At 42.3% G+C, this 23,959-nt stretch overlaps 1 protein-coding gene across 1 annotated transcript; it reads left to right on the top strand.

Annotated features, from left to right (window-relative positions):
* The first annotated feature begins 27 nt into the window (after positions 1 to 27).
* Positions 28 to 22,695, top strand: SNIP1 (Smad nuclear interacting protein 1). Its single transcript, XM_033953685.1, has 4 exons — positions 28 to 249; positions 14,110 to 14,227; positions 14,491 to 15,068; positions 19,611 to 22,695. Exons 1-4 carry the CDS (start codon positions 98 to 100, stop codon positions 19,879 to 19,881), a joined length of 1,119 nt encoding a protein of 372 aa, XP_033809576.1. The 5' UTR covers positions 28 to 97; the 3' UTR covers positions 19,882 to 22,695.
* Positions 22,696 to 23,959: the final 1,264 nt, after the last annotated feature.

The following is a 23,959-nucleotide window of genomic DNA, read 5'->3' as shown; positions in this document are numbered from 1 at the left end:
AGCGGAATGACGCCGCGCTTCCGGCGCCGGAAGAGGCGCGCGCACGCGCCTTGTCGCCCTCCCGCTTCCTGTCCGCGTCCGAGGCCGCCGCCCGGCCATGAAGGAGCTGAAAGCGGAACGGAAGGCGAAGAAGAAGAAGCGGCGGCCGCGGGCGTCGGAGTCGCCGCCCAGGGTAGCCGTCAAGGTGGAGAGGCTCAGCGGCCCCGAGTCCCCGGAGCCCCGCAGGAGGAGGAGCAGCGGCGGCGGCAGGTACAGGCCCCGGCTTTACCCTCCCCCCCCTTCCCCGAGGACAAGCGCTGAAGAGAAGGGAAAGGGCCCCGGCACTTCGGCATTGGACGTTTTTAAAGCCTTTAGTGATTCTTACACTTCAATAGTGCAAAACGTGAATATATAAGTGCATTCAAATCATTTTCTCCCAGCCATTCAGTGATTATTCAATAAAACAGGAAAACCAAACAAAAACTGCAGACAATGTACACGATGCAGGCAAGAATTTATTGTACCAAAGTTAAAATGCAGTAATAAAAAACCTTTTTACCAACCAAGGTTGTACCAAAGTTAAAATGCAGTAGTAAAAAACCTTGGTTGGTAAAAAAGTTTTTTTATTACTGCATTTTAACTTTGGTGCAATAAATTCTTGCCAGCATCGTGTACATTGTAAGAACATAAGAAGTTGCCTCCGCTGAGGCAGACCCTAGGTCCATCCTGTTCAGCAGTCCGCTCCCGCGGCGGCCCATCAGGCCCATTGCCTGAGCAATGGTCTATACCTATCTATACCCCTCAATCTGCAGTTTTTGTTTGGTTTTCCTGTTTCGGTGGGTTTTCTGCAGATTCGGTTGGATTTCTTTTTTTGTTGCTCTTTTATTCCATAAAACACAGCAACCTCGGGCTAGATTCACGAAGCAAACCGATCGTTTTGCAACCACTTAACTATCACATTTCCCTCTGACCTGATTCACTTACCTCTCCTGCGATCCGCTTGGAATCCTTGCATGCAAATGAGATGAAACGCATGCAAATTCGACAGCGACCTGATTCTCTACACCAAATTTCCGATCCGATTGGGCTGGCCGATCACCTGAAGAAGCGACTGCTGGGGACCAGTCGAAAACGTCTTTCCGACTTGGAAGCCCTGCTCACTGCCCTGGAGTCTCTCCTGCCTGCTCACCCCGAATGCTGCCCTGCTATCTCTGCTGCTCACCCTCATGCCACCCTGCTCTGCCTCGATCTTCCCCTGCCACATCGACGTTCTGCCCTTCCCCGCCCAGCGAGCCCATGGTTTTAACCCGCGGGTTAAAAACCACGCGCTCCATTTATCTTTTTGTGAGGGCGGCAGCTGGCAAGAGTGGGACCAGCTTTTAGGAGTCATGCAGGTTGGGGTCAGTGGAGGTGGCAGCTTTTCCCCGAAGTCAAAAGTTAAAAAAAAAAGATCGCTGCTCCTATCGTCTGCCAGGATTCAGTAGCCTGCCAGGATCGGGACCTGATCGGGCAGGCTACTGAATCCAGCCCATAGAGTTCCTCAATCTTACCCTAATCAAATTAATAATATCCTACCCACCCCAAGTGTAAATACTCTAATGTCCAATTAGGGCAGAGATATCCATTCCCCCTTGTCCTTGGATGTGTATGAAAAGAAACAAAAATGGACTTATAAACCTGCTATACTAAAGTAACATAAAATGCCAACGGACCCCCAAACTAATTAAAAAAATTACTGTGCCCCAAACTATCTGCATTCATTTTTTCATGTCTATAGCAGGAGCACAGATTAGCCCACCAGAAAGGCAAATTTAGACAATCATAATTCTTCCAGTTTCGGGTTATCATCTGCACAGCTATCCCAGTCATTATAAGGAACAGATGGCATTTATAGCAAAAGTTATCGAGCCCAGGCGGTGCCTAAAAATAAGGTTGAGGGGGATAATTGGATTAGGCAGAATAGCGACTATGTTTTAGAGACAATTTTAGTGAAAAAAATTTTTTTTTCATTTATTTATCATTTTACAATACATATCAAGCATAAAACTTGTACAGAAAGCAAAATCCAAGCCAATAATTAATTACATCAATTTAAGAAACATAATCAAAAGAAGAAACAATTATGCTTAAATTTCAGCTCAAGTCCTCATTAGATCCAAAATATAACTAATGCAAGATTAATAGGCAATATATTAAGAAAGTATAGGGCTACCAATTAAGCTGAGGTAGGTTTCCCTGTAAATAATCAATCTAGGGCTTAATTTAGCTCTTATCTTTTTCTTTTTCCAAGCATGATAGCAATAGAAAAGTTGTCAACTGAAAAGGTTAAAAAAAACACCATATTTTTGAGAAGAATAATTCACTATACATTTGTATGGGTGATGAAGATAAAACGTTGCCCCTAAGGCTAAGACTCCAGGTTTTAAAAGTAAAAATTTTCTGCGACGCCTCTGGGACTCTCTCGCCAAGTCTGGATACATTTGTATTTTCATCCCGTGAAATTGTTTGTTTTGGAAGAAAAGTCTTAATAACCTATTTTTGTCTGGCGCTAAAGCAACTGTTAATAATAAAGTTCCAGGTGTAATCAATTCCTTGTCAGACATTTCCAATAGGTTAGATACATTCAAATTTTTCCCCTGTAAAATTTCTTGTTGTTTTTGTTTCTGTTGATTATTTGGGAGATAATAAACTTGAGTAAATGGAGGTATCATCTCCTCTGATATTCCCAAAATTTCTATCATATATTTTTTCAACATTTCCCTAGGAGTTACCATCTGAACCCTAGAGAAGTTCACCAATCTTAAATTGTTGCTACAGGAAAAGTTTTCCAAAAATTCAAACTTCCTTCTACGATTAGTGTTATCTTTAATTACAGTCTCTTGAACTTGTTTAAGCTTTATTATCTCCTGATTAATATCTCCAATACCTTCTTTAAATTATTTTACTTCCTGTTTCAAATTTTTAATATCAATGGAATGAACATTTATTTTCTCTTCTAGTTGTTGAAATTAAGGATTTATTAAATTAGGTAGACTGGCTACCAGATCCTAGATAGAGTCAAGTGTTACCTCTCGGGGCTTCTGCAAACGTTTGCTTTCCTCACCAGTCGTTCTTCTCCCATGATCACTTCCCTGGTTTCGACCGTCCCCAGAAGCTGTTGATTCCTCGGTTTCTGTGCCAAGGTTCTCCTGAGATTGCAGGGAGTCTGGCTCCAAGCTCCCCTCAACGTTGTCTCCGGCCTCCAAGGCAGAGTGAGTTTCCTCCTCCGAGAGCTCCCCCACTCGCGGGGAGCTGGCAACTCGATGATTTGGGAACGGTGCCCTCATGTCGGGACTCAAGGTAGTCTCCAGGCCCAAAGAGAACGCCTCAGTCTCGCTCATCTGGGGCGTCTCCAGCGGGCAAGTCACCGGCTGCCGAAGGGTTTCCTGCATGCGCCGAAAGAGCTCCTCCACAGTCCCCGAAACGGAGGCACCGGAGCTCCACGCGGCCCCAGCCGAACTCCTTCCTCTCCGCTTGGGCATTGTCGAACAGTAAGGTTTGCAGGAAATATTAATCGTAGCGAGCTCGCCGACGCTAGACTCTCAGCAAAATTGGACCGCAGCCATCTTGGATCCCATCACAGTTTTAGTGAAAACTTTAAAGACACTAATATGTAGCTGAATAATTGACCCAGCACAGTGCGCAGAGTACATGTATTTATTTATTTTAAACCTAAGCGGTCTACATATCGTTACTTACATAATTCAATAAAACAAATAAACAAACATTAACATATAATCATCAGAAAATCACATAAAGTGCCCATCAAAAGAACAACCGCAAAGATCAGTTCCTAGAAAAATGCATTAACAAATAACCGCGTTTTTAATAGTTTTCTGAAATTACTCTTGTCATGACATTTTCATAATTGACCAACAAATGAATTCCACAATTTGACCTCCCCCTGCAAAAATAATTTAAAACAAAAACATAATAAAATAAACATACAATCAGTCCTCAGAAATCAGGACTACAAAATAATACAATAGTTTTGCACAATAAAAATCATGAATTGTTCATCAACCCTGCCAGAGAGGGAACATTATTGGCTAGAGAAAGGCATCTACAATTAAGTGCGTCTTAACTAATTTTCTAAACATGCCCCTTTCACGACAATTTCGTATCTGACCCACCATATTTTTCCTTCATAGAACAAAATATTTTGGTTTAATGTTCTGGAACCAAGATGGAGCCATATAACACAACAAGGCCCTGAAAATAACCTAAAAGTCACACTAACATTTTTTTCTTCCAGGGCAAATATTGATGAGCTCCTAGTTATAGAAAATCATGTGATTGTTTCTGTAAATGACATATTTCCAATAGGAGAGAGCATGTCTGCAAGGGTCAGCGTGACCTCGGTAAGCATGTTGCCCACTTCTATGATAAAAAGTTGTGGATTTGAAACAAAAATGCAGAAGAATCCTGTTTGCGTCATTTCCAACTTGTGGAAACCGCCCTGTGAGAAAAGTAGTCTTTTGCAAAGCTTCAGGCATAAAAGGAGTCTAACAACATCTAATCTAATCTTCTATTTGTGCGTCGCTCATACCTATATGGGCTCAAGGCGACTAAGAGAGGAAGAGGAGAGAAAAAGAGGGGAGAGTGGAGGTGGGAGGGAAGGGGAAAGGGAAGAGAGGAGAGGGTGAAGGAGATTAAGTATCAAACAGATATGATATGACAAAACATGAGGGAGGGGGGAGGAAAATTCTAATCTGGTATTTCTGAGTTGCGCTATGCCTAAACAGGTTCAAGATGACTTGCAATATTTTGAATTACAGAATGAATAGTTTCCAAGTTTTATTTAACAGTTGATAAAACGCTTATAAACATTTCTAAGAAATTTATATATAAAAGAATGAGGGTAAAAACAAATCATACCAGACTAAAACAAGACAGTCACTAACAGGAACAACGAGGAAGGAGGAGAGAATGACAAATGTAATAGAAATGAAACAATAAATAGGTAGGTTTGAATGGTAGCCTAAAAAAGGCTGGTTATAACTGTGAAGAAATTAATTAATTTTACCAATCTAAAATGTGTCTCTAACTTCAGCTTTCGAATGCGTCGTTAAAAAGGAAACTTTTGAGTGAACTTTTGAATTTATCTAATTGTGTTTCTGCTCTAATATAGGATGGCAAATGGTTCCAAGTATATTATAGTAGTCTGAGGAGGACAGAATTAAGAATAGGGTAATAGAGATGACAGAACGGAGGTTCTTTGATTGTACTGGTATAGCCCTTGAGTAGAGGGTGGGATTTAGTGATATTAGATATTTTGAGTTAGTTGTCTACGGTGTGTATGATTTTAGAGAAGAGAGTTCTTAATTTTTTTGGAACTCTGTTGTAGAATGTTTCCATCCTGATGTCAGTCTGGAGGTTGTTCCAGGTCTTGGTGCTAAGATACGTGAAGAGCGTCTTGAATATGCATTTGTATTTAACCCCTTTGGGAGACGGGAGTAGCAGTTTAAGCGATTTCTATTTTCTGGTTGACATAGACCAGGAATTGACAACTCGCGATTTTGGTTATTTGTGGCTTTTGTCGGGATGACCCACCCCCATCTCTCAGACCTCTCCACTTATATACTTTTTAAAACTTGGTGGTCTAGCAGTGAAGTGGGGCAGGAGCGATCTTACTCCGTTCCTGCCCTGTGCAAAAATGGCTTCTGTGAGTTCCTGTGGTCTCACAAGAACTCAGGGCAGCCATTTTTGTTCCCGGCTCTGCACAGGGCAGGAGCCTAGGAAGATCGCTCCTGCCCTGCTTCACCACTAGACCATCAGGCGGGAGGTAGGGGTGGGTCAGAGTCAGCCCTAAAGTTCATAATTTTTTTGTATTTGCAGGCCAGCTTTGCCTCTAACCCCCACAAATACGAAGGGGGATGTGTAAGTTTACGAGTGGTTCAGCATGGAAGGGTTATTTGGGTCTGCACTGTAGTGCCTAGCTAATAGTAGGAAGAAGGGGGTTTAAGAGTAAGCGATATTGATTTCATTATTTTCATCTTTATTGGAATCTTCTATTCCGCCACTAATAGCTGTGGGGTCATTTCAGAACGGTTTTCACCGGCATCTGCAATGGATGTTAAATACTGATTCAGATGGATTCCACTGTGATTGTTGACCTCCCGGTTGTTTGGCTGGGGTGCCATATATGCTCATTTACACTTTTATAAATGTATACTATGGGCTCCTTTTATCAAGCCGCACTAGCGGGGTTAGCGCGTCGGACATTTCATCACGTGCTAACCCCTGCGGGCGGCTAAAAAACTAACGCCTGATCAATGCAGGCGCTAGCGGCTAGCACGGCAGGCGGTTTAACGTGCGGTATTACGCGCGTTAAGCCCCTACCGCAGCTTGATAAAAGGACCCCTATGTTTACACAGGATTACATACCTTAAATCAGTGGTCTCAAACTCGTGGCCCGGGGGCTACATGTGGCCCGCCAGGTACTATTTTGAGGCCCTTGGTATGTTTAGCATAATCACAAAAGTAAAATAAAACAGTTTCTTGATCGTGTGTCTCTTTAGCTATAAATTACAATATTATTATTAAGACTTGGCCAAAAGAAAAGATTTATAAACTATAAAGAGTTTTACCTCATCCAAAATGGTCATTTCTTTAATAAAACATTAACTATTTTTTTCTGAGGCCCACCAAGTACCTACAAATCCAAAATGTGGCCCTGCAAAGGGTTTGAGTTTGAGACCACTGCCTTAAATGTTTCTGGAAACAGTCAATTATGTACAACATCACTATATTCTTCATACTTTAATCTTGCGTTGGCACTTAGGAACATATGCATTTTTCTTGTCCCTTAAATGTCCATGAGCCGTTTTTAAGATGGACTTGGGGGAATTCCGCTGCTTATTCCTAGGATGAGCAGCATAAAATCTGTTTTACTCCTTGGGATCTTGCCAGGTGCTTGTGGCCACAATTGTAAAGAGGATATTGGGCTTGATGAACCTACATTCTGTCCCAGTATGTAGCTCTTATGTTCTTATCATTTGCAATGAGGTTTGGGAATAGAATTTTACAAATAACCAACCCTTAAAGTTTCTCTATCATCCTGAGACCTGCTTGTTTACCTAATGCTATATCTGCCCAATATTTAGAAATCGTTTTGATATTCTCGTAGTAGTTGCAATAGACCAGTGTTCCCTCTAAGCGGGCGGGTGTTGTGAGCAAACTTTTTTCACTGTGAGCTAAAAATATCGGGCGCCAGCAAGTTATGAGCCAAATAAATATGTTGTCAAAGTTGCTGATACATGAGCACGAGGTATTCAAAGGAATTTTAGGCCTACACGCTAAATTAAATAACGTTAAATAATATTTTTAAGAACACAAAACAACGCATTAATTCTTGAAAGTACAAAATTCTTTATTTTTTTTTTTTTTTTTTACCAGAAAAACTCAAATTTATTTTAAAACAGTCTACAGAAATTGTAGGGATGAAATGATATCTTAATAAATGTTTTACAACAAATGTAGTTATGTCTGTTACATCCATATGTGTAAACTGTAAATTAAAAACAGTCCAGAAGACAATACGTTTGATGCTTTCAATTTCTAGACAATCTATCAATTCCAGCTTCTACACAAAAGTATAAATACATTAAAACAAAATATTGAAAACCATTTTATTGGGCACAAAGTTTGCCTTCAGTGAGAAGAGTTCACTCAATATGTTGTAGAATAATTGTTGTGAAACTGGAATGGAATCAATTCTTCACTCAAGTTAGATATCATCAATATCTTCATCATCATCCCCAATATCATCAAACTGGATTTCATCGTCATCACCGGGGCCAAATGTGTCCGTTTCATTGATTTTAGCATGTTCTGGAAGTTCTCCATAGGCTTTTAGGCTCCAAAATTCTTTATTAAGATTGTTCTCTTCTGCCTTTTTCTGATTTCCAAAAATTGTAAACACTGTCTATGTTTACATTATTTCCTGTGGCTAAATAAAGTTTGATTCTAATTAGGCATTCCAAATGTTCTACTCTTAACTTATTACGAGTCTTTGTCTTTATAGCATTCATCAAGCTAAATCCTCTCTCACAATCGGCACTTGAAGCCTGAAAGGTGCCACACACGTCTAATAGAGCATTTAGTCCACTGAACTGTTTATGCTGCTGAGCAAAATTGTACATTTCCTGAAGCGTTTGTATAGCTCCTGCTTTTACTTTTTCAGCAATAATATATTTGAACTCCGAATATTCTGAAATAAGCTGCCTTTTGAAACAATGTTCATCATCTTTGTTCATTAACAGAAAATAACGGTTAGATAATCGTGAAAATTGTTCGTTTCCAAATGTAAATTCCTCTAAGTTGGACGGATTTGAGATACAGTCTTTGTCGAAAACACGCCAGTCCTCTAATTCATTGTCAGGAAATCTTTTGTCCATATGATCACAAGTTTGTGTAATAAATGTAAGAATATGATCTGTTTTAATTACAGAATTACAAGATGAAATGAGAGTTTCAACATTTTCATTGAAATGTGGTTTTTCTCCCAGATATTGAGATCTGAGTTTCCTTAATTTGGCTTTAGTGAACTGGAATGCATCCAAAGGTGCCAAACAACTCTTCTGAAGAAGCTTACACAGTGATCCAAGCTCCTCAAGAACATCGCAGAGAATAAATAGCGCAACTTTAAATTCCAGATTACTCAATTTAGTCAGGCAGTATTTGTGCACGGGATCATTGTCTTCTTCCACCTGTTCTTGACAATATTCTAACAGGATGTCATAATTTCTAACCACTGCACTTACAGCAAAGTGCCGAGACAGCCACCTAACATCATGTATAGCTTTAAATGAAATGACATCTGAGTCTGCAGCATTAGCAATATCCTCCAGTTTGGCTTTTCGTACGCTCGATCTACTGAAAATCGTATACACGGTGCGTATTAGAGTTTCGATCTCTTTCATGAATGGGATCGTTTTCCATGCATCGTCTATGCCTAGATCTTCGCGGTGAGCTACACAGTGTTGCTCTAGAAGATGAGGAACTGATTGACATAACTTTGCAGCTACACCATTATGCTTCCCAAGCATGACTGATGCTCCATCGGACGTGAACATGACCATACGACTGAAATCTAAATCGTTCTCACTATAAAACTGCTTTATAGCATCAACTATAGCTGTGCTGTCACAAGCAGTTAGATGTTTGATGCCAGCAAAAACTGTCTCATGAATGTTGCTGCCACTTCTTCTAAATTTAATGTATATTATGAGCATTTTCGAAACAGAAATATCAGTACTTTCATCAATTATTAGGGTATGAAAAGGAGACCTCCGGATTTCTGTAAATGTTTCCCGTTTAACAATGGCATTTATGCAGTCAAGGAACTCGAAAGCATAGTTTTTGCTTCTCCAGCTATCAGGTATTTTTACGTATTTAGCCATGTGATTGTGAATTTCCTGGACGGATAGCATGGACGAATTCAACTTTACCGCTAGCAATATATTATCAATTAAAATGTATTCGATTCTGTTGTTCCGACTATCGGGAGTTTCTTTCAAGAAATTCATTAGAAAACCTCGGCTTTGATTGTGAAGCTTTTGAACCGCTTCTAAATGAGAATTATGATTCAGATGACGCTTTAAATAATCAATTTTCCACTCAGACCAAGTCTTCCCTGTGCTCCATTCTCCGTTAACACCTGCTTTTCGGCATAGGGAGCAAATTAATGCGTTGTCCGTGTCGCTATATTCGAATATTTCTTTCATCGCCACTGTTTTCCGTCCACTCGCGTGCGGCAACGTGGTGTCAACCAAAAACTCGGTCAGCCATTCCTTCTTAAATTGGCTGCGCTTTTTCTTTGTGCTGCTACCAAACTCTTCATTCTCTTTACGCTTCGACATTTTCGAATGGATGTAAAAATTATTTGACTGAATCTATGGAAGATCGCAAAAGAAAGTTTATGCACACGCTTCAAACGATCGAAACTTGAAAAGAACTTGCTTCATGCATGTATAGATAAACAATGGCGCTCGTGCGGCCTCAGTTTTGTAGCGCATTACTAATTTACTAGTAGTAGTACCGTGTTTCCCCGATGATAAGGCAGGGCCATCAAATAAGACAGCCCCCCCTTTTTAGACAAAAATATAAAATAAGGCACCCCCGCAAATAAGCCACCCACCGATACCTGCGCTTACCCGAATCGAGTGGTACGGTGGGTGACTTCATGTGGTGCCTAGTGCAGGAAATCACTCGCGTCTGCTCTGACCGCCTCTTCCTGAACGAAGTCGGGCCTTATCCAATCAGGAGCTGCATGTCAAAGCAGCTCCTGATTGAATAAGACCCGGCTTCTTGCAAGAAGAGGCGGTCGGAGCGTACGCGAGTCCGGCTGCCTCTCCTTGTTGGCGAGCTGAGCGGACCGTCGGGATCGACCCCCCGCACCCCCTAGGTACGCCTCTGCAAGTCTTGCCTTGCCCGGATTTGCCGCTCTCTTCCGGTGTTACTCCCCCCCCCCCCCCACCCGACTCTCCTCTCGCCGCCCTGCCATCTGCCGTACGCCTCTTCCGATCGCCCCCCTCCCTGCTCGCACCCGGGATCCGGAAGGTTCGCCCCCCACATTTCGCCCCCAGCAATTCGCCCCTCACATTTCGCCCCCCACATTTCGCCCCCACACATTTCGCCCCCCGGATGTTTTGCCCCCACACATTTCGCCCCCGCACATTTCGCCCCTGAGCCCTGCAGCCCTGAAATCAACCTGCTCTCTGCCTCCCCCAACTCTCTCTCTGGCTCCCCGGCTCTCCAGTGCATCGCGCCCTGCCCGGGGCCGGAGCAGGGCGGCTGGGAGACAGCGACGCGGCCGCCAGGGTCGGAAACCCCAATCCCCCCTCCCACACAGCCGGGCCGCCCAGGGAGGGGAAGACAGCGACGCGGCCGCCAGGGTCGGAAACCCCAATCCCCCCTCCCACACAGCCGGGCCGCCCAGGGAGGGGAAGACAGCGACGCGGCCGCCAGGGTCGGAAACCCCAATCCCCCCTCCCACACAGCCGGGCCTGCCCAGGGAGGGGAAGACAGCGACGCGGCCGCCAGGGTCGGAAACCCCAATCCCCCCTCCCACACAGCCGGGCCAGGGTCGGAAACCCCAATCCCCCCTCCCACACAGCCGGGCCAGGGTCGGAAACCCCAATCCCCCCTCCCACACAGCCGGGCCGCCCAGGGTCGGAAACCCCAATCCCCCCTCCCACACAGCCGGGCCGCCCAGGGAGGGGAAGACAGCGACGCGGCCGCCAGGGTCGGAAACCCCAATCCCCCCTCCCACACAGCCGGGCCGCCCAGGGTCGGAAACCCCAATCCCCCCTCCCACACAGCCGGGCCGCCCAGGGAGGGGAAGACAGCGACGCGGCCGCCAGGGTCGGAAACCAAACCCCAATCCCCCCTCCCACACAGCCGGGCCGCCCAGGGAGGGGAAGGACTCCAACCACGCTGAGCAGATGAGACGGCGGCAGCCACACCACCGGGGGCGAAACATACCTGGGGGCGAAATGTGGGGGGCGAAATGTGAGGGGCGAATTGCTGGGGGCGAAATGTGGGGGGCGAAACTTCCGTGAACCCTCGCACCCCCACCCCGACGTCCAATTCCTCCCCCAGCCTCCCCTTACCTTTGCGACGCGTGTGTGCGCTGTGACGAGAAACTTGTGCGCTGCGATGTAATATTTTGTGCGCCAGCGCACGCCAGCGCAGCTTAGCGGGAACACAGATAGCAACCATAGTTCATAACTGGAAAATTCATGAGCGTATCTGTTTCAGTTTTGGTGGTCTTCATTATGGCAGAACATAGGGGTTCTTTGGATCTCTTTAATAATGTGTGGGATCTGTTACTAATATTTCGTAAAGCAAATAACAGAATTTAGTTTGCTCTATATTCTATGTTTCCATGCATACTTCATGGTATTTATATGAGATTTGATTCATAAGCCACCAACTATTTTTTTTTCTTTCAAATGTGCCAACATTGGAAATCTAATGTATACATTTGAAAGTGTGCGACATGTACTTCTTAGGGCTCCTTTTACGAAGGTGCGCTATGGGTTTTACCGCATGCACCGGATTAGCGCACCAGCCAAAAATCTACCGCCTGCTCCAAAGGAGGCGGTAGCGGCTAGCGCACGTGGCATTTTAGCGCGCCTTTGTAAAAGGAGTCCTTAATGTTGCCACCAGATGAGAGATGAGTGCAGTGATCTCTGGTAGGGAAGAAGCAAAAAATAAAAAATACATTTTAAATCATTCTTTTATTAACAAACAGGTAATAAATGTTAGCTGTTTCAAGCACACAATCAGCTTGAGAGTATGTTTAACTGTTAACATCCTTCAAAGCATTGTCATGTAGGATTCTGGCATTGTGTAACAGTACTGGACATTTCTCCCATACTTCATGACACAGGTAGTAGAGGTCTGCACGGGAACGGGGATCACGGGACCCCCCTCTGGCCCACGGGGACCCCCCTCTAGCCAACGGGACTTCCATGGGGATGGAAGGCTTTGGAAGCAGGGTTCGTCCATTTAATATAATGCACACGTCAGCCTTAATAAAAGAGGGGTTTATAAGTTAATTACCTGAACAGAAAACAAAAAAAGGGTTCCACAAAAGAGATTCCACAAGGAAAACAGCAGCGCAAACACAAAAGAAACTGTGGAATTGATGATCCTATCAGAAATAATTGCTGCTTTTTATGGGGACGGGCGGGGATGGGTGGGGACGGAGAGGATCCTGGCGGGGACGGAGAGGATCCTGGCGGGGACGGAGAGGATCCTGGCGGGGTCGGAGAGGATCCTGGCGGGGTCGGAGAGGATCCTGGTGGGGACGGAGAGGATCCTGACGGGGACCGGTGGGGATGGGTGGGATTTTTGTCCCCGCGTAACTCTCTAACAGGTAGTACTACAGAAATGAATTGTAATACTGTGCATTCACAATGTCCCTCATGAACTGGATGACAAATAAGACAACCCGGGAGACTACTTTGAAGGATATTCACAGAAATAGTTTGCACTTATACCATAATAAAACAATGATTTCATATATTTTGCTTCTCCCCTACCAGAGAACGCTGCCCTCATCTCTCATCTGGGGGCAATATTGTCACACATTTTCAAACGTATATTAGATTTCCAGTATTGGTGCATTTTGACTTATGAATCAACCCTCCTATGTAGCAGATTGAGCTAAACGTTGTATTTATTGTTGTGTGACGTTCTTTTTAAAGATTCATTCATACAGCAATTATTGAACTTAAAAAAAATAATAATGGCAACAATAAATTAAATACCAAGAATCATGGCACGTTTAGTTTAAATCTGTTTGGTAGCTGAAAGGTTGTGGTAGTCATTTTCAAAAAATCTCAGTAGGTTGCCATAGATTTTATTGGTCAAACAGAAGAATAATTTAGCAGGTTAAATGAGGGGGATGTGTTATCAGTTAAAAAATTTGGAGTGGCTTGGAACAGGTTAATGTTGAGAAAGTTATTTAAGCTTTCAAAGAATACTAGAGCAATTGTACGCTCCATGAAATTGGTGACAGATTTAAAATCTATGCAAGTATTCTCCCTCCCTCCTCCGGTTTTGTCACAATTAAACTATGGAATTTGTTGACAGATACTGTGCTCAAAGTGAATAGAATCTTGGGTTTCGGAAAAATGTGGACAAAGTTTTTGAAATACGAGCAAATTAATTATTGGCCTATAAGATGTCGGGTTACTGGAAGGGATTCTATATACAGTAGATCTGCATTATACATCTAAGTGGCTTGACCATTGTTTGAGACAGGATGCTGGGATTCAGAATGGCATTTGTGTTTTATGAACCTGTTCACTGGTTGTCATTCTGTTTTAAAACCAGAAAAAAAACTGAAGAAATTGTGGAACTACCAAAGTCGTCTACATGCTATATACAGGTACTTTTGAAGTTGCACAAGTTCACACAGGACAGCATCTTTGACAGCTTTTTCTTGGTATCTACCAAACCTCATGGGCATGTTGACACCACAAAGCTGAAAATTGGATTACATACAGAGAAAAGCTTAAGATGACTGAAAAGGTTTGGAAATACTTTTTGCTGTTGCTTTGTTTTTGTTTGTTTTAGATCGCCAACAAAAAGAAAGAACAAGTCTGTGAAAAGACACAAGTCTTCTAGAAATGAAAGGAACCTAAGTGAAAGCAGAAGTAGAAGTCCTCCTCCCATGGTGGTCAGAGTAAAGCAGGTGAGTATTTGAATCTGATAACAGGATTTAAAAATAAACATCATTCTGATGGTGGGGATACAAGCAAGAGATGTACAGTACACATATTTGAGGTTTCTTGCATGTGCATATGGATTTTACAAGCCAGGAAATGCTATGAAAACAAATCAGGAATCGAAGATATTGTAGCCCTTATGAAATCAGAGTAGGGAAAGCTTAATAATCTTGCATGTTGCTTGCTAACATTGAAGTTCTGCAAATTGTAAACTTTTATATTTTTACAGGAAAGAGAAGAGTATTCATATATAAAACATGAGGAACGACAGCACAGGAACGGGTCTGAACAAGAGCACAGACGAGACCGGCATAGAGAGGAATCGAACAGGGAAAGGCACCCTAGCCAAAGGCACGGGGGTCAAGAGAGAAGCAGGGACCGGGAGGCTCGCAATCTGCAGCAGCAACAGGAAGACAGGGAGTTTTATAATGAAAGGAGACGGGAGAAACGGCAGAGAAACGAGACAAATAGCAATGGTGACAATCGGGAATTTGAAGCCTCGGCTGCTTCCATCGCTACTACCACCACCACCACAGTCAATAAAGAGCTCCCAAACTTTGAACTGTCCGGTGCTCTGTTAGAAGACACAAACACTTTTCGAGGGGTAGTGATCAAATATACTGAACCCCCAGAAGCTCGCATTCCAAAGAAGCGATGGCGTCTATATCCCTTTAAGAATGATGAGAGTCTGCCAGTTATGTACATCCATAGGCAAAGTGCTTATCTCCTAGGCAGGCAGCGAAGAATTGCTGATATCCCCATCGATCATCCGTCATGCTCCAAACAACATGCTGTGTTACAGTATCGGTGAGTGTTAACTTTTGGTATGTCTAATGAATTTGATGTGAAAGGGAAGACTGAAACCTAAGGACATCTGGTTACCATGTAGTGAAGAGCACTGCCATACGTCATACTGTATATAATCTATGAAGTGTCTGCATGAATATTAATGTTCTCCATGATGATGATGGAAAATGATGATTTTTCCTAGCACAAAGAAACTTTTTCCTTCCAGGCCCTTGAATATGTGTGGCTGCTTTTCCTCCTCCTCAGGCAGTAGCAGCGAATTTGAGAGAACTCTACTGTATGCCAGCTCCATCCACTTCCATTCCAGCTCTGAGGGTGGAGCTGAAGCTGTACAAAGAATCCCTTTCCCCATTGGGCCAAAAAAAAAAAAATGCAAGTGTTGAAGGATGGAAAATCTAAAAGTAAGAGGGATGTAGAGTTAAGGAGGGCAAGATCCCAGCAGATCCCCTCCCCACTTTCCAAACAGTCCAATCTGGGTGGGGATCTCCTGAGAAACAGACTTGACCACCCCTAGAGTGCTATCCTGGGATAAGAGTCAGAGTGCTTTGTTCCGTATGGTGCAAAGGGCCCTCGGAGACAGCACAGTGATTCTCCAAGGCTTGGAGAGGTGCTGTATGGAGATTTAGGCCCTTCAGATTAGTGAGACATATTTTGGGGTATCAGCTATCCCCTTTCCCCACCCAAAGAGATTTGCTGGACCTTGCCTCTGAGATCCACAACCCAGATGAAGCTACGGTATCGTGTAATGAGCCATTACACTTCTGAACCTAAAGAGGGGTCATCTTGTCTCAAGTTCAGATTCCTCTTTTTGAGGAGCCTCTAAAGGAGGAAAAACTACCCTAAATTCCTGATGATGGTTTCCAAAGCTTTGGATTTGGGCACTGAAGAGATTGATGAAAAGCTATTGTGGATTTCATAATGCAACAAGTTGCAGTAGAATCTAAGGAATCCTTGTTCACCAGGTCTTCAAAGACCTCCATCTCAATATCTGCAGGATGCCTTTTTCTCGCCCAAGCAATTTCTAAGCATTTGAAATTGAAGTAAAGCGAGTGCAGCTCCCAGCTATCATCAGTCAGTTTTCCCCTCCCTTCCCCCTTGTTATTGATCTCTGAGGCAACCATTTGGAGGTCTGAAACTGCTAGACCTATTGGCAGCCCTCCTTCAGGTAAAGACCACAAGATCTTAGATACAGTGGGCAAGAAAGGTTTCCCAGTGTGGTATGCCCACCATGAGAATTTGAGTTTATCATCATACCTATCAATACAATGCCATCTTTATTTATATACCGCCAATACTTCCATGAAGTTCACAGCAGTTTGATTAAATAATTATGGTGATAAAAATTATTAGGTAGTAATACAATTTTAGGAATTAATAATAACAAATTCTTGAAATAGGTCTTTTTGAAACACTTAAAATTAGATTGCTGGTTAATATTAGTTGGTAATGTTTTCCAAAGTTTTGCTGCTTGATAAGCCCATATAGAGTTAAAAGTTCTATTGTATCTTACCGAAAAGTGTAATCATTTCTTAGGTTCAAAGATGGGTTTATTAGAAAAATAAAGAGTTGGGCATATACTCAGGAGTTTCTCCAAAATATATTTTAAATAATATACAAATAGAATTTATAAAGTATTCTCTCCTCCTTCAAAGTTCGCTCAGAAACAGCTCACATAGCTTCATATTGCTGTTCAAAGACGTGCCTTTCATCTTCTCAAAACCAGGTAATGATGCCTTTGAAATAGCTTCTTGTACTTCAGCAATTGCTAATGAATCATGCTGAGTGGTGTGGTTATACACTTTGGGGCTGAGTATCTCTGTAGTCACAGGACAGATGTTCCTTGTACAGGGGACAAAGCTAAAGATAATAATAATAATAACAACTTTATTTTTGTATACCGCAATACCACAAGCAGTTCAGAGCGGTTTACAGAGGAAGAGACTGTTACAGAGGAAGAGACTGTACACAGACAGCGATGTTACAGAAAAAAAATTTTCAAATTACATTAGTAAGCCAAGAGTAGTTAGGTATATCCGGAAGTATTTCAGAGATACAACAAATCAGACAACTGTTCTACAGCACCATAGGTATAGACTGCAGGGAGCTGGAGCATCTTTCACTGCTAAAGGAAGATTCATGCATACTCAGGGGCCCAAAATGAAACAGCTCCTTTGAGTAGAGGAAATTGCTGTGTTCTGGTTTCATCCAGAACATCGCCCAGCAAGTGTGACTACTTTCCTTTATTTGTCTACGGAGAATCCCTGTTACCTAAATCTACAAATTTTAATAGAGTGGTGCTGGTGTTCAGACCAGAATGAACTTTCCACATTGGCTTCCTAATTCTATAAATATACGTGTACAATCTTACCCTTATTGCACAAAGTTACACATACAAGTTATAAAATAGTGTAAATTCATTACTTGCTAATAGGTGTTGACCAGTTAGAAACATAGAAGCATGACAGCAGATAAAGGCCAAGTTTCCAAGTTTATTATATAATTTGATTAATCGCCTATCACAATTTCTAGGCGATGTACAATTTCATAAATAATCAAATATGGGCAACAAATCAGACAAACAATAGTCATATCAAATTAAAATAACAAATACAAACATTTCTATACATAGTTTAACTTATACATATAATATCAAAGCAGAGGGAAAATTATTAATGGGTTACAATCAATATTAACTTAAAAACGTTTAAGGAAAAAACAATAGGAGGGGCAACAGATAAAATTTATAATAATATATAAAGTAAAAAATTGGCCTATCCAGCATGCCTATCTGCAGCATCCACCATATTCTCCTCTCCCTAAGAGATCCGACATGCCTATCCCAAGCTTTCTACCACTTCTACCAGGAGACTATACCATCCATATACCATCCCTTCTGTAAAAAAGTATTTCCTTAGATTACTTCTGAGTCTTTCGCCTCTTAACTTCATCTTATTCCCTCTCATTCTGGAGCTTCCTTTCAAATGAAGGAGACTTGATTCATGCGCATTTATGCCAAGTAAGTATTTAAACGTCTCTATCATATCTCCCCTCTCCTGCCTTTCCTCCGAAGTATACATATTGAGATCTTTAAGTCTGATCCTTTACACCTTTTGACGAAGACCACACACCATTTTAGAGCCTTCCTCTAAACCGACTCCATCCTGTTTATATCTTTTTTGAAGGTGCACACACAATTCTAAATGAGGTCTCACCAGAGTCATACAGGGGCATCGAGACCTCCTTTTTCCTACTGGCCATTCCTCTCCCTATGCACTCAAGCATCCTTCTAGCTTTTGCCATCACCTTTTTAACCTGTTTGGCCCCCTTAAGATCATCGCATACAATCACACCCAAGTCTTGCTCCTTTTTTGTGCACAAAAGTTCGTCACCTAAACTGTACCGTTGCCTTGGGAGTTTGCAGCCCGAATGCATGGCCTTGTGTTTCTTAGTATCAAGTTGATGCTAATTGGCTCTACTTAGCAGTTACCCTTAGTTGGCATCCTACAAATTGTACGCACAAGGGGCATTGACCTGGGAGGGGCACAAGCAGAACAGGGGTGTGGCTAGCATTTATACACACAGGTTATAGAATGCTAACAGTCATGTGCTTAACTGACAGCAATTAGGTATGAACATTTACACCAATGTTTGAGCTAGTGTAAGTGCTTACACCTACAATTAGGTGGTTAACTTAGTATTAATGGTAGTTACATGCATGATTGCCAATACAGAATGCCCTGACTGGGCATTTGGTGAGTAAAATCCTTGTTTAGAGGAGGGGTGAAACCCTGGGATAATGCACGCTAACCCCCCCCTTCCCCTTTTGCAAAACTGCACAAAAGGTTTTTAGTGGCCGGCCGGTGCGCTGCATGCTCTCCGCTGCTCTGACACTCGATCATCGGAGCAGCGCAGAGCATTCAGCGCGCTGAAAAGATTCTTGTGGATGTTTAAACCTTTTGGGTATCCTTTGAGAATTACCTCTTATTGGTTTATAACTTGTTTGAAGTACTTGAATCAAACACAGTGAACTTTATATACCCCCCCTATGGGTCCTAGACAGACTGTCCTCTGATTATTGAAATTATGTATGTTCTCAAGTAACCTGCCCTGAGCTTGCTGGGAGGACGGGATATAAGTCAAAATTAAGGGCTCCTTTTACTAGGGTGCACTAGTGTTTTTAGCGCATGCACAAAATTACTGTGCGCCAAACCGCGCAGTACACTCCTAGAATAACGTCAGCTCAATGTTGGCATTAAGGTCTAGCGCGCGCTATTCCGCGCGTTCAGGCCCTAACGCACCTTAGTAAAAGGAGCCCTAAATGAAAATAAATTCATGAAGTGATGTGGAGACCAAAGTAACCACTTAGAGAGTAACATACATACAAGACTAAAATTTTGCCAAGAAAAAATTACCAAACCAAACCAGTCATAATGCTTCAGAAATGCAGGGTGTAACTAGAAAATGACGTAAAAATGTAGAAAATATAAACTTAAAATTCTCAATTTGCAAACTGTGTGGTGTTAATTTTGTTTCTTTCTTGAGACTTGCTGAGTACAACCGTGCAGACGGCACCACTGGCCGGCGAGTAAAGCCGTACATCATCGACCTAGGGTCTGGTAATGGCACTTACCTGAATAACCAGCGGATTGAGCCCCAGCGCTACTATGAACTGAAAGAGAAGGATGTGCTGAAGTTTGGCTTTAGCAGCCGGGAGTACGTGGTTTTGCATGAGTCATCGGACACTTCTGAGGTGGACAAAAAGCCGGGCGAGGAAGAGGATGATGAAGGTGTGGATGAAAGAACTGAAAGTTAACACCTTATTTGGGAAGGGGACTTGAAACCTGTTGTATATGCTTTCTTTTAAAGATTTTCAACTTGAATTTGGAAGACAACAGTAGGGAGCTGCCTTGTATTGCCTTAAAATTGTTCCTCTGTTGCTGATCTTACATAGTTTTAGTTTGTGGAGAGGTTAATCTGTGGTTATTTGTCTTCTCTTTCAACAAGTTATATTTAATCTTGTCAGCACTGAACATTGGTCATTAGATTAAAAAATATTAAAAACAGAGCTGTAGTATAAGGGTTTGGTTTTGTACCATAGGTCAGCCCGAAAAATATGAACTGTTAAACTCTTCTCTTTCTAGAAATAGAAATGCCAACTCAGGACTTTTAAACTACCATCCTAAAAAATTTTGATTTTTTTTTTAAATAAAAACAACCCTCATTACCCCCAACAACAGCAAAAACAAAAGAAGATAAAATGCTGCCTTTTCTCTTGGATTTACTTTTAATATATTCTTTAGTTTTCAAAAGCAATACCTTCTTTGGGACAGAACTAAGCAAAAGACAAATACCAAAATATTTTCACTTATATAGTCTAATATTTGTCATCTTTTCTTTAATTTCTGACCCAAAAAATGCATTGTCTTCCAAAGCGAGTCAAAAAATAAGTTAGTCTAATAAAAAAGGTGTCACCTTTGTTTTGGTTTATTTCTGTGTATGACCTTTAAAAGTGGACTAACATGGTTACCACACCATTTTATCCATGAAAAACTGGTGAATATTGGTGTATTTTGGCCTTCTGTTGCCCGTTTTATAAATTAACTGCCCCGGCACTGATGATTTATTTGTGTTCAGCAACTTTATCCTGTAATACAGCTCAACTCTACTCCTGCAGTGATGTTAAAATAATTGAGTTATTTTAGGGAATAAGCTGACTTTGTGAAAATAATAGTTTAGGATTACTGATGGGGAAGACAGCAGAACATTTAGGCCTCCTTTTATAAAGCCACACAGCAAATGCTCTGACACCCATTCAATTCCTTTGGGCGTTGGAGCATTTACCGTGCCAACCTGCGCTGCTGGTTTTTTGTAAAAGGGGGTTAGGAAGCTAGGAACCCACTGGATGGATTCAAGGTACAAATACCTTTTCTTAACATCTTTTAACTAAAGATGGACAATGGGATATTTATTTTAGTTCAGAGTTGCTCCCTTGGGGTGGGGAGAGGAATATCTTGCATATCTGGAACATAGCCCTTGTTCAGCATAAGAGAATCTATACCCTGAGATAGATGGTGAAAATGTGACTTATGTCATTATTCTCTACATATATCAAACTTGACCTGCCATTCAATACTATTAAGGCAGCCCTGACCTGGGCATTTGGTGAGTAAAATCCTTGTTTAGAGGAGAGGGTGAAGCCCTGCAGAATCAGCGCTTTGTGATTACAAATTTGCTTGCAGGTTTAAGAGATTTTGAGGTGTTTTTTTTCCCATACTCTTAGCATGTACTGACTTGGCAAACATTAAAGTTCCCCTGTGTTGCACTGGAAAACTGGATACTCACATTTATTAACAAAACGAGCCTCAGACCTTCCAGCAGGATATCAAGTCCGAGCCGGATTCTGTACAGCCAAACAGGCTTAAAGTCTGATAATCATCGTCTCCTCTTACATTTGGGGGAGCACAGTAAAAAAAACTCAACATAAAATTTGAGAAAAACCTGTGCTCCTAACTCGAAGGCAGAGACAACAATGGTGAACTGGATGTAGTTGTAGAATTCAAAAATTGTACTTAGCTTTTAGCACGCTAACTTCCAATGTTCATTTGTTGTATAAGCAAGCTGCCGTTACAGGAAGCAAGTAAACCCCACCAAAGGGAAGCTGTAGTAGTCCACAAGATAGTGAAAAATAGTCCAAAATCAACATCCAAGATCACCCTTCTTCAACAAGAGCCTTGTTTCGCCAAGAGCTGCTGCATCAGGAAAAAAGGGCAAACATTAGTATAGACCAAAAGTTTCTCTCAAGACGTGTTTCCAGTGCAACATTGGGGAACTTTAATGTTTGCCAAGTCAGTACATTATTATTATTACAGGTATTATAGGTGGCAAATGTACCTTTATTTAAAATTGTTCTGTCTGCACAAGTTGCATAGAAACTGTTTTTGGACCAGAAATGATTCTGAAGAAAGATGTGCACCTGAAATACTGGTGGAAAATCAGCACTGATGTAATGGTGCTGGAGGTGGAAACTTTATTACCACATCCTTGTTTGTAGTCAGGTCAGATGTAGTAAGCAAGCTGGCTATATAGTATTGGAAGCAAATGTAGAAATTTGGGAAACCAGGTGACTGTAGGAGCACCTCATTTACATGTTGGTACCCACATACTGTGAGGCATTGGTGTAATAAAAAGCTAATATTGTGTCACAGGTTTACACTGCAATTAGTGATTCTGTGCCCCTTTTGTGATGGTGTGTTTTTGAAGCTTTCCTATTTATCAGATACTACAGCTATTTTTATTCTTAAATGTTTTTTCAAAATGAGTTCTCTTATGATCCTAACAGTACTTGTTTTCTGATTTTTAACTTTTTTTTCTCTTTGGCAGAACTGCACGAAAACAGGTTAATTATTCAAATCTGTGCAAGATCTTCTAAATCTAAAAGTTTTAATTTAATTTGTGTATATATTTATGTTTTTCTTATATTAGAGTGGGGGAAATATATGGATCTTTGTGTGCTATTTCAATTTCTTTTTCTATTTTCTATACATTAAAAATGTTCAGACTTGTTTGTAATTAAACATGCGCATCCAAATGGTTTCTGTATCATAAAATTGAAAATGAGTTAATTTAGCCTTGAGATTATTGGTTTCATTTATTGTTTGTTGAAATAGATGTCCAGAGGACATGTACCTAAGTCTAATACTCTTAATATTGTTTTTGTTTGAATTTTATTGTGAAAACAGACACAACGAATAGTCGGATATTGTCAGTCTTGCAGCAGAAGACAGTTGTGGAAGTGAACTTTTGCAGCCTGTTTACTTTTAGCTGGGTTGAAAAGAGTTCTTTGGGGCTGGAGCTCATGAAATGAAATCACATGTAATAATACTACTAATTATTTCTACACTGTGCGTGTAGTAATAATTACTGCTTTTGTAATGCAGTGCTTTTGATAATGAGTCAGAGGGCTTATACCTTATTCTACAACAGCCCTGTGGATCGTAGGCGGCCCGATATGGCTCTCACTGCGGCCCGCAACAGGGTGAACGCCTACTGTCCGTCCACCCACCCACTTCCTGGTAAATCTTCGGGCAGCTGCTGCGTCAATGAGCAAGCCTGCCCCAGAGCACTTCATTCTACTTCCAGTGTAGGTCTGCGCTGCGCAGTGGCTGCCTGAAGACTCCAAACTTCCTGCTAGCGTCGCTTATGCCAGGACTCCTGCCTTCTGCTGCCGTTGTGTATCTGCTGGGACTCTCTTGCCTTCCTCGTCTTCCCTCCCTCCCCCCGGACCAGCAGCGGCAGCTCAGTGTGCTTTAACTTTGCTACAAAGCTGCTACTAGCATTAGTTTAGACACGGTTCCATCAGGTAGCCTCGGGGCCTTTGCTAGGCAGGTCTGCTTCAATGATGCAAGGCGGGCAGGCGTATCAAAGGTCTTGAGACTGCCTGATGAAACCGCATCCAAACTGCTAGTGGCAGCTTTGTGGCGAAGTTAAAAGCACAAAGTGAGCTGCTGCTAGGCTAGAGAGAGGAGAGGTATTGCTGGACAGGGGAGGAAGGAAAGGGAAGGGAGAAGTTACTGCTGGACAGGGGGGAGGGAAGGGAGAAGGGGTGCTGCTGGCTTGGCAAAAGGGGAGGGAAAGGAAAGGTGCTACACACTGGAGAAGAGGGTGAGGTGGTGCGTGGGGAGAAAGCATGTTGGGGGGGGGGTGGAAGGGATGCCATTCAAGGGAAGAGGCAAGGACAGTGAGAGAAAGTGTGCAGGACTCATGGAGAGGGTGAGATGGATGGGGAGAATGGGAAGGAGAAATGTCACACTCAGAGGAAGGGGGAGAGGGCATAAGAGTGAAAAGTTGGACTCATGGAGGGGAGAGAGAGATGTTAGTTAAGGGAGGGAAGG

This window comes from Geotrypetes seraphini, chromosome 8, assembly GCF_902459505.1.
Source record: "Geotrypetes seraphini chromosome 8, aGeoSer1.1, whole genome shotgun sequence".
Classification (NCBI taxonomy): Eukaryota; Metazoa; Chordata; class Amphibia; order Gymnophiona; family Dermophiidae; genus Geotrypetes; species Geotrypetes seraphini.
Note: the sequence above shows the minus strand (reverse complement) of the source record. Positions and strands in the feature narration are given on the sequence as shown.